The sequence below is a fragment of the Bison bison genome, unplaced genomic scaffold (genome assembly GCF_000754665.1).
Source record: "Bison bison bison isolate TAMUID 2011002044 unplaced genomic scaffold, Bison_UMD1.0 scf7180017864495, whole genome shotgun sequence".
Classification (NCBI taxonomy): domain Eukaryota; kingdom Metazoa; phylum Chordata; class Mammalia; order Artiodactyla; family Bovidae; genus Bison; species Bison bison.
Genome location: NW_011495054.1, coordinates 9,486,535 through 9,497,440, shown reverse-complemented (window position 1 = coordinate 9,497,440; position 10,906 = coordinate 9,486,535). Strand labels below are relative to the sequence as shown.

Here is a 10,906-nt window from a genome sequence, read left to right as displayed (position 1 = left end):
AAGACCCCGCCTGCCATAGGGTGTGGCCAAAAAAAAAAAAAAAAAGATAAAGGACTTTTATTGTGTGTTTTTTTTAAGTTGTACATTAAAAAATAAATAAAATGGGTATTTCTTAGTTGAATGTAAATAAAAACTTAGAAATGTGAGGAAATAAAAAATAGGTCTTTAAAACTTGTAAGCCATGAAGTTCATATTAAAGCTACTTTTTCTGTCCTGTGCCATCTTTTAGGTCAGAAGGTTAGTAAATCTTGGACAGACTCATAACAAGGACAGAGAAAGATGGGGAGAAGAGGGAAGACATCGGAGGGAGGTGAGAGACTTGGAATGGGAGGTTGGTGGGGGCACAGGAGCTGAAACATTGATAGAACTTTCCAGAAAGTGGCATTCATACCTTATCTTTGCTTTTAGGTTCTGCTTGGGTGAAATATTTTCTCTGTTTATACAGTTTCTGAACATACAGAACCATCACCTGTGTTCACGGAGCTGGTTTCCAGCATTATTATTCTTGGGACAGGTAGGTGGATGTTGGCGCCATCAGAGGCCCAGAGTTTTCTATCCACTTAGTATCTGTCCATGCTTAGTGTCTTGCCTTTGTCCTCATGCTGGAGTCTTTCATTGCATGATGGACACTCAAGTCCTGAAGCATCATGACTAGGTTCAGAAAGGAGGAAACAGGGAGCAGGGATGTTGGTGCTGTATCAGCTGAGTCTGTCCCCTCTTCCCAGGAAGGCAAAGACTTTCGTAGACAACCCTCCCTCCCCAGCAACACACACACACACACACACACACACACACACACAGCCAACTTCAGCTAATGCGCATTGACCAGAAGGAGTTAGAAGATCAACCCTAACACCAAAGGAGGCTGGGGAAATGGGTAACAGGATTATCATAATTGAAACCAACCGTGACCTGTTGTTGGAAGATGGGCTCATGGCTGCTGTTGTTGCTGAGCAAAACTGAAGTTCTGTTAGCAGAGAGCAGAGAAACAGACATTGGATAGGGTGACTTTCAGTGTCTGCCCCAACATTCTATCACTTTTTCCTCCCACACACAGGGATGTAGAAGCCCCATACCAGGGAGCTTCACAATGATGTAGAAAGACATCTCCTTCCTATTGGGGTCCCTCACCCCAATATGCTGCTTATCATTGATTGAGTCAAGATTCAGACTCAGAGCTCTAGCTCCTAACCACTGCTGAGTCCAGCCAAACACCTCCTGGGACAAAGCCAAGAGAGGCTGACACTGCATTCAGGGGGTCCATGGGATAAAAGCCTGCTTGGGTTCTGGGTGCTCCAGGAGGGAGCGGCACTGCTCAGGCTGGCCTGCAGGCATTCCTACCCTGGACATGGACCAGGAGCCGGACCTCCTGCGTTCCTTCCCTCATGGACAAGCTGTGTGGACTTGGGCGAGTGACTTGGCCTCTCTGAGCCTCAGGCGCCACATCTGTAATGACAATAATTTTACTAAGAGTAGAGCCCAAATGAGAGATTAAAGGGCATCAAATAACTAGCAAACCCAAAAGAGAGAGGGCTTCCCTGGTGGTTCAGTAGTAAAAAATCTGCCTATCAATGCAGGAGATGCAGGTTCGATTCCTGGGTGGGGAAGATCCCCTGCAGAAGGAAGTGGCAACCCACTCCAGTGTTCTTGCCCGTCAAATCCCATGGACAGAGGAGGCTGTCGGGCTACGGCCCATGGGATCACTAAAGAGTCGGACAGGACTGAGCGACTGAACAACAACAAATTTAAAATGTAGGAAAAAAGGAAACGGCACGCAGTCAACAAATGCTAGTGACTAGGACTATAATGGTTATTGTTGCTGTACTATCCTGGGAGGGGTCTCACTGGTCACTGCCTTAGGGTTGTCTTGCTTCTGGCCCAAGGCAGCCCGTCCTGCTCAGTTTGAAGCGCATTTACTGGTGCGGGTGGGTTCCAGTCTCAGGGAGAGTTCTTGTCTCTCCACTACTGTTCTAAACCTGCAGGCATTCGGGCCTGGAAAACAGACTCTCGGTTTCCGAAAGTATCCTAGGCACACTACCTTGTCTTCTTTATCTAGTCTGTCCTTCCTCCTCGTCTCCGTTCCAGGACTGATTGAGTGACAGGCCTATGGGTGAGTCAGCCCCACCCTGGTCCCGCCAGCGGCCCCGCCCCCTAGGAAGGTTCTCCCCAGAGGACCTATCAGAAGCCCCGCCCCTTCGTTTCATCGCGGAAGATGATTGGACAGCTGCGAGGAAGGAGCACGCCCCCACCACCACAGGGATGCTACCGCACGTGCCTCCCCAGCCCTTTCTCCATTTGTTGTGAGTTGTCCCTGAGATCTAGAGCGACCTTGGAGACCCTGTTCCCCTAATCCTTGAGAATTACTTAAGCTTTGGATTCGATTCCCCACGTGGCCGCCGGAGAGAACATTAAACAGAGTCCAGTCCTGTCTCCCTGCTTGGGGTCTGTCCCCTTGCACCCTCTCCGCCCCTCTCCCACCAAGCAACCCCCTCGCTCCACCTTCCAGCCACACTGGCCTTGTCCTTCAAAGAGGACAAACTCCCATCGGCCTCCCTCTGCCCCGAGGATTCCCCAGCAGCCCGGTATGGCTCTATTCCTCTAAAATCACCTCCTTGATCGCTCACCCCCAATCCCCCTCCGCACCTGGCTCCTCCCGGCACTTGTCATTCTTGGCACGAATCGTGGCTTGCAGTCATCTATCAGGATTTCTCTACTTTCTTCTGGGTACCACCTGGAGCATCGCTTTGTCAAATGGAGACATGCTAGTGATGGTTAATTGTATGTGTCAACTTTACTGGGCTAAGGGGTGCTCAGCTAAGGCTAAGGGGTGAGTCTGTAAGGGTGTCTCCCCTAAAGATTAGCGTTTGAATTGGGAAACTGAGTTACAAAGATCACCCCCACCTAGGCAGGTGGGCATCTTCCAATCCACAGAGAACAAAAGGTGGAGGATGGAGAATTTGCTGGGCTTGAGGTAGAACATCTCTGTTCTCCTGCTCTTGGACATGGATGCTACTGGTATGTCCTGGATGGTTGGTGTGTCTGATGACGGCAGTGGACACACTGTTCTGCACTTTCCCAGAACCATTCCCGAGCTGGCAGTCCTGCCTTGGCATCAAAGTGTCAGTATGTGTCACCCCAGTCAAATCCCCAGAAGCAGGAAACAGTTCCCTCGGTGCCATCCTGGAGTGTTTATAACAAAACCCCCATAGCTTTGACTCTTTTTCGTTTGTTTTATTAGCATCAATATATACAAAGTGGAAAATGACTTCATTATTTTAGCTTAGAAATTTTGTTTTGCATTTAATTTGGGCAAAAAAATGGAAATGAAAACTCCCCAGGAGAAAGCCTACCTACCTTTGGGGGCTCTAAACAACTTAATAAAACCTGACCTCAAATGACCCAGTGACCTCAAAAAGCATAGGAAAGTCAGACCCTTTGGGTCGACCCTAAAGAAAAAGTCATTTTTACCAAGGCTCACACTCAGCCTCAATCTACCCATGTGTTTGCCAAGTCCCGTCCACGTATACAACCATTTGGGTCATGCAGCCACTTTGTTTCTTGCTGGGCTGTTTGGCAGTTTCCAAAGCCATCAGCCTGAGGTTCTGCAGGCTCTCCAAGGAGCTGGCTTCAAAAGATCATTTTTTAAAGCATGTCTGTGGAACTAAGTAAGGATGGCCATCAAGTAGCGACCGGAATACTTATGTTGGCTAAATAATTCTACCCTCTACCCCTGAAAAAAGCAGAAGGATGAGTTCCAAGCTGAAGAGGATTGAGTGTGTGCGTTTTAAAGCACAAGGTGGTAGCTGGCAGATACAGCTTATACGAATTAGCATGTAATACACACCATCACATGCATTCTTTGAAGCTCGAAATCTCTGTAAACGTATTTCCCCGATGTTTTACAAAGGGTAGCTTGTAGGACGGTTCAGTCCGTTCTCGAGTTTCTCAGGATTGTAGCCTATTCAAAAATATTTAATCCCAGCAGATTTTAACATTGATCTTAGAAAAACAGACATGACAGGAGCTGAAGTGAGATGCCTGGTAAATTTTTGGCATGATTATCATGATTTGTTTCACCTTTACATATTACAAAGACACATACAGATATTTGAGAAAGAAAAATAGACACCAACCTGTCCTTCAATCACACTATACCTTGTCAAGCTTGCATGATCCAACTTTTGGCTTAAACAAACTTTTAAAACATGGTTACAGGAGCTGTACTACTAAGACAGAACTGATACATTGGAATCCTTAAAAAAAAAAAAAAAAAAGGAAAACAAAACTCCACCTCTCTACTCTTTCCAACAGCCAGTAAGAAAGCCTAGGCCATAGCTTGGCCAGTTTTAGGGGACGGGGTTAGAATGAAGATTTTATTTTTTGTCAGTCTGTACGAAAGGCAAACGTTTAGTGTTCACGTAACCATAGTCTGTTCTAATATTAAATGTCATTAATAGACTTCTTCATTCTGGATGACCCAGGGTTAGGGCTAAATCAGCCACAAATAGATATCAAAGCAACGACTGGATTCTGCCTTTTTTTTTTTAAAAAGGGTTTGCATTATTTGCATTGCTGCTGTTTCTCCAGACATGACATTGCTCACTAACGGTCTGGAACATTTCTCCTCTGGTTCTTTCATAGAATGGGGTGGACTCTGGGCGGATGGAAGGCAGCGTTTTATGGCCTCTTGCTGTGCATCATGAGTGCATGCTGGAAGGAGCAAGTGTGCAGGATCCTTTTCTGGCAGAAGGAAAATATAGTGGGCCTCAGACCCCCCGAGACTGAGGACCACGGTCCTGCTGGGAGGAGGGTGTATGTGTCTGTGTGTCTGCAAAGCCAACTGCTTTATTCTGTTCCAGAGGCTTTCTAAGCAAGCGTCCAAGACGTGGACTCCAGGCCATTGCCCCAAAGGCAGGGCAGCCTGAAAAGCCTTTCAATGTTTGAAAACCGGCTGATTTAAAACAATTCTAGAGAGCATGAGAAGGTGCCAGAGAGGACCCCCAAACCACCAGGCTGGTGCACCTCTCTGAGCCATCAGCCATCACTTGGGAGATGAACTAGCCTCACATGGGCTATTACTTCCGAGCATCCTTACCCCTTGCCTTCTCTTTACACCTATATTTAGAAAAAAAAATCTTCCAGATAATCACATGCTCACCAGTCCTATTGGGGTGGGGCAAAGGACCCTGATAAAATACCAGGATGCTCACAGGATTAATGAGCTGCTGAGAAGCCCTTCCCGGCCTGAAACTTCTCCTTCCCTCCTCATTGGACTGCAAATAGTATGATGGGATGCCATGGAGGTTTTAAATCCCCTTTCCTATTTCTAAGCACCTCCATGGTCAAGCATTCACACCACCATTCAACATCTGGCTAGAGCTTCAGAGAACAGAAAAGCAGTTTCTTCCTATGGGACCCTCCCTCCAAAATACTTAAATGTAAGGGTCTTCTGAAGGTGCCACCTTGCTTGAATCTCCACTATTTTAAGGGCTCTGGCGTTCCAGCATCCCGGGAGGGCATCAGAGCTCATCTCTGGATTCCTCCTATGCAACCCTATACCCTTTTAACTATACAGGCAACATTCCTCATGCCTCCAAAGCATGCAGATCAATCATCACAGCTTGAGGGTGGCCTTGCTGAACACAGTGATCGATTCTGGCCCTGGGGGCATAAATTACCTGCTCTTTCATCACTGGAAGAGTGTCACGGAAAAGAACATTTTATCCACTCCATTCCCTTACCCAGCGATCCCCCTCATCCAGTTCTTCACTGGAATTCAAATCGCTCATCTTCTCTGAAAACTTTCCTTTGTCATCTGTCACCTTTATAGAAAGAAAACATTTTCTTAGTTTGCCAGCAGCCAGGGAGGCTGGGGTGGTGAAAGAGAATGTTCATGTCACAACTTTGCTGCCCTCAGAGGGGCCAGGGGGGGAGAAGCTGGGGTGAATCCTTTGAGAAGCCCGGGAAATCGGAAGGATGGATGCAGACTGATTTTGGAGCAGAGCTGTTTAAGTCTCCGTGCCAAATTCCAACCCCAGTTAATTCAACAAGAAATACCCCTTTCCAACCTAACCTTAGATTTGTACGAAAACACCATGGGCATGGATCCTGAAGATGCATGCAATCTGATGCAGCCGTAGTTGCTTATGGGAGAGACAGCCTGTTGCGTTCTGTTTTTTTCCCCTCTTCCCTCAGCTGCTGCGTTTGCCGTTTTACAGGTCCTCCACCCGCCTTCACGACTGAGGCCGTGCCACGAATTTGGCTGCAGCTGCTATACATCCAACCACACACCTAAACTCGATTTTAAATATAATAAATACAGCGAAGAAAACAGTAAGTCTCCAGTAAAGAGTCTAAAGAAAAGCCAGCCGACACTCCGGGGTTTCCATCAAATGCCACATGGTCTCTAGATGGGTCTCTCAAGGAGGTTGTAGCTGCGTTCGTATTTGTACGTTCCCGTCCCACGTGGAGCTCTCTCTAGATGGAAACTTCATACTCTCTGGTTTCCTGTGAGAAAGTGGAGCACAGATCTGGTGACCCCTTGTGTGGCAGAGGGACTCCTGGCATGGTTCTGGATCTCCACTCCTCCCTGTACCCAGCACTGGACAGAGGACTTTGCAGTGCTCTTGGCTCTGGCCTTGACCTGCTTTTGCCAGTGGGTTATGGTAAAGTGGGGCTTAAAGAGTGCATGTGTGTTTCTGCCTGTGTCTGCCCTTCTGCCATCAACATAAGTGGAACATGCCTTGATGGCCTCTGGCACGATCAAGATGCTGATGAGAAGATGAGAGTTCTGGACAGCAGAGTTGGGTCACTGGCCAACAAGCCAGTCCCAGATGTGTATGTGAGGGCTGCTGAACCAGGACTACTGCCCAGCTGAAACTAGCCAAAAACATTGTCCCATGGATCGATGAGCAAATTAACTCTTTTTGGTTTGAGCGACTGACTTTAGGGGCTGTTTGTTACTCAGCATTATCATAGTTCTAGGTGACTGATACACAAAAGTCTAATACACATAATGATACACATGAGTCTTAATAAGGTCTACTTTCCAAAGTACTATTTTTCGTCAGCTTGACCTTCTTTGAGGATTCAGAAACAAGCTACATATGTGTAAAATAACATATGACTTTGTCTTACCAGTGGCAAATCTAAAATGACCACAACATGTAGGCAGCAATCAGTTCCATTTCTCCAATATTCACTGAGTGTGTGTGATACACTCCAGGCTCCCAGGGCAGAGAAGGGAGATACAGGAACTCAGAGACTTGGACCTGGAGGGGTTGCTGTCATATGCTTTAATGGAAGTCTGTATTTCCCACTGGGTCAACACAGATAAGCAATTCTGTCTGTGTTTCATGGTAGATGAGACTGTGGTGGGAAGACTCCAAGGTGGTCCTCATGATCCCCATCCGCCTGGCTTTCACATGCTTGTATGATCCCTTCCCCTTAACTGTGGACACAACCTATGACTTGCTTCTAAGCAACAGAGTACAGAAAAGGTGTTAGGATGTCACGTCTGTATTTTATATTTTATAGGACTGTGGCTTCCTCTTACAAGGGGACTCTCTCTCTCTCTGATTTTGAAAAACCAAGCTGCTATGTTGTGAGTCGTTCTACAAGAGGGACACACGGGAAAGAACTGAGGTTGACAGCCTACAAGAAACTGAGCCCCTCGGTCCAACAACCTGCAAGGAACTGGATGCCATCAGCATCCATGTGAGCTTGGATGTGATCCTTCCACAGTCAAGCCTCAGATGAGAACGTAGCCTCGACTGACACCTTAACTGCAGCCTGTGAGTCCTGGAGGAGAGGACCTGCATAAGCTGTTCCTGGACTCCTTACCTACACAATCTATGAAGTAATAAATGGGTGCCTTTTCAGGTTCCTAAATTTGCAGTAATATTGTCACACACCAATCAATAACCAGCGCAGGAGCTCAGAGTAAGTGGGAGTGCGAGAAGGTTAGCAGGGACAAGGAACAAGTCAAGTTTATGCCCCCCAAGTACTGGGAGACAATTGTACACCATCACACAGTGAATTTGAAGGGCTGTGATGCTGCAGAATCACGAGTAGTCTTCTGGGGTCTTGGGGGGGATCAGCCACTGGCCATGCCTTTCTGTCAGCGGCATCGTGAGCAAGAGAAAATTAAGCCTCTTGTTTTGATGTCCATGAGTTCAGAGCAAAGAGGGAGATCCCAGGGAGAGAAGGGAGACTGACTCACCCCCGTCTCATAGATGGGGTTGTCGAACTCGGTCTCCACGGTGATCTGGCTGTAGGGGTGGGAATACATCAGAGGCAGGCGGAGGTTGGAGTAGTAACGGCACCTGGAGAGAGGCGGTCAAGGGGACAGAAGTGACTTCTCCTGCACAAGGAGACCTCAGCTTGCTGGTCGTTGAGGGGGTTGAGAGCCCCCATCCCCACCCGGAGCCCCGCCATACCTGGTGATGTAAATGTAGGCTCCTCCCAGCAGTAAGGAGATGATGAGGACAGGGATGAAGATAGCCAGAGCCATGTTTCCTCCTTCCAGAGATGTCTCTGCTGCCGCTTCTGCTACTGAACACACAGCCGGTGAGGGTACCCGGCGCCCAGCGCGGGGCCCCGCCCTCCCAGCCCTGCACCTACTCCAGGAGCTAATGCCGGAGTGGGTGAAAGCCTTCCTCCTTGGAGAGCTGTCTCCAGAAGGGAGAAGAGGCGGAGACTGGAGGAAACGGGGCTGGTCCTTTGCAACAGAGCCCAGACTCAACCCTGGATGGGGTGGTCATGGACACCATGGAGAATTACACGCTTTTAACTCGGCTCAGTTGGTAAAGAATCCGCCTGGAATACAGCAGACCCATGTTCGATTCCTGGGTCAGGAAGATCCCGTGGAGAAGGGATAGGCTACCCACTCCAGGATTCTTGGGCTTCCCTTATGGCTCAGCTGGTAAAGAATCTGCCTGCAATGTGGGAGACCTGGGTTTGGTCCCTGGGTTGGGAAGATCCCCTGGAGAAGGGAAAGGCCATCCACTCCAGTATTCTTGCCTGGAGAGTTCCATGGACTATACAGTCCACGGGGTTGCAGAGTCCGACAGGACTCAGCGACTTTCACTTTCAATTCGTTTCTTCTAGGGAGGGGTGAGGTGATTAACAGTTACAATCTGGTTAAAACCGAATCCAAGGGAAGACTTGGAGAAAACTCGCAACGTGCTAACTGGAAAGGCAGGTTTGCTCGACTTCAAGAGAAGACAGGGTTGTGTCTAGAATGGCAGGTCCCCTCCAGACCTGCTTAATCAGACTCACCAGCAGAGGGCGCTGGGCAGTCAGGTCAGTGCGCGGTACCCACACGCCCCATGACACCCCAACTGTGCCAACTCGGGTTTGATTCTCAGAGGCGGCGGCTGCACACTCCCGGGTAACCCTCTCGGCCTCACCTGGAGCCCCCCACTATCTCCCAGTAATCTGCAGAAATCACAGGAACTATCAGAACTGACGGAGGACGAGATGGCTGGACGGCATCATCGACTCCACCGACAGGAGTTTGAGCAAACTCTGGGAGATAATGAAGGAAGGGGACCCTGGCGTGCTACAGTCCATGGGGTCGCGAAGAGTTGGACACGACTGAGTGACTGAACAACAACAAAATGATAATTCAGTGTGGAGGTGAAGGGGGGATGGGGGTGTTTTCCCAGCAAAGCCCCGCATCCCTTTTGGACACTTGACCTCCGTTTTTCTCTGCCATTCTCTGTGGCCATGTCTAACAGAGCTCGGCTGCATGCCAATCTATAATCCATTAACTGCCACTGTTTGGGCCTGAAAAATCAATTTTAATACCTATGATAAATGCGTGAGCACAGAACATCACAATGGCATCATGCCCTCTGAACATCATGCCCCCAGGCGTTTGAGACGTTCTCACGGTTCACAGGTTCTTGGAAGACAGCAAAGGAAGGGCCTGAGTTGAGCATAAATGCCCTGTTTTTCCAGCGGACTGGCTAATACAGGCTCTGTTCCTGTACACACTTGAGCCCCAGTTCCATCTGCTCGGATTAAAATGTCATCTGTTGCAAGAGAGTGCAACTCATGACATGTAATTCCTACCGCCCCAGATTCTAAGTGAACTGCGTATAGTCAGAAAGACAAGCGACTCCAAAAATAATTTAGAAATCATCCAGTTGGTTAAACTTAAAAGATAGTTAATTTGTTTTGGCTGTGCTGGATCTTCGCTGCTGCACAGACTTTTCTCTAGTTGCGGCGAGTGGGTTTCTCATTGCTGTGGCTTCTCCTGCTGTGGAGCACGGGCTTAGGGAGCACCATCTTTAGTAGTCCTGGTGCACAGGCTTGGTTGCTCCGTAGCACGTGGGATCTTCCTGGATCAGGAATTGAACCTGTGTCTCCTGCACTGGCAGGGGGATTCTTTACCACGGAGCCACCAGGGAAGCCCTAAAACTTTTTCTTTTTTTTTAAACAAAATATTATTATTATTTTCTGACTTGAGTGGTTTTGGACCAAACTAGATAAAGGTTATACAGAACAGAACATTTTATGTATGAGAGGGGTTGAAAAGGGAAGACAAAATCCTGTATCACTTTTAACATCTGTTCCCCATTAATAAGTCTCGCTTGGTAATTTCTAACAAAAGAATAGAAAACAGGGACTTTCCCGGCAGTCCCTTGGTTAAGAATCTGCCTGCCAGTGCAGGGGCCAGGGTTCGATCTTGGGTTTGGGAAGATCTCAGGTGCCGTGGGGCAACAAAGCCCGTGTGCCACGACTGTAAGACTGAGCCTGCACGCCCTAGAGCCTGTGCCCCGCAGCAAGAGAAGCTACCAGGGTGAGAAGCCTGTGCCCGCAACCAGAGAGCAGCCTCCACTCACGGCAACTAAAAAGAGCCCAGGTGCAGCAACAAAGACTCAGCACAGCCAAAAATCAG

General features: G+C 48.3%; 2 protein-coding genes across 2 annotated transcripts in view; both read right to left on the bottom strand.

Annotated features, from left to right (window-relative positions):
• LOC104980213 (verprolin-like) overlaps positions 1 to 1,107 on the bottom strand; it is a 32,799-nt gene extending 31,692 nt beyond the window's left edge. The window contains exon 1 of the mRNA XM_010828853.1: positions 1,077 to 1,107. Coding sequence (XP_010827155.1) covers positions 1,077 to 1,107 — 31 coding nt within the window. The remainder of the gene's footprint in view (positions 1 to 1,076) is intronic.
• A 5,370-nt stretch (positions 1,108 to 6,477) lies between these two features.
• The window catches only part of SEZ6L (seizure related 6 homolog (mouse)-like), an 87,470-nt gene continuing 83,041 nt past the window's right edge, over positions 6,478 to 10,906 (bottom strand). Inside the window, exons 15-17 of the mRNA XM_010828852.1 lie at positions 8,439 to 8,553; positions 8,222 to 8,324; positions 6,478 to 6,507 (exon numbers count right to left, since the gene is read on the bottom strand). Coding sequence (XP_010827154.1) covers positions 6,478 to 6,507; positions 8,222 to 8,324; positions 8,439 to 8,553 — 248 coding nt within the window. The remainder of the gene's footprint in view (positions 6,508 to 8,221; positions 8,325 to 8,438; positions 8,554 to 10,906) is intronic.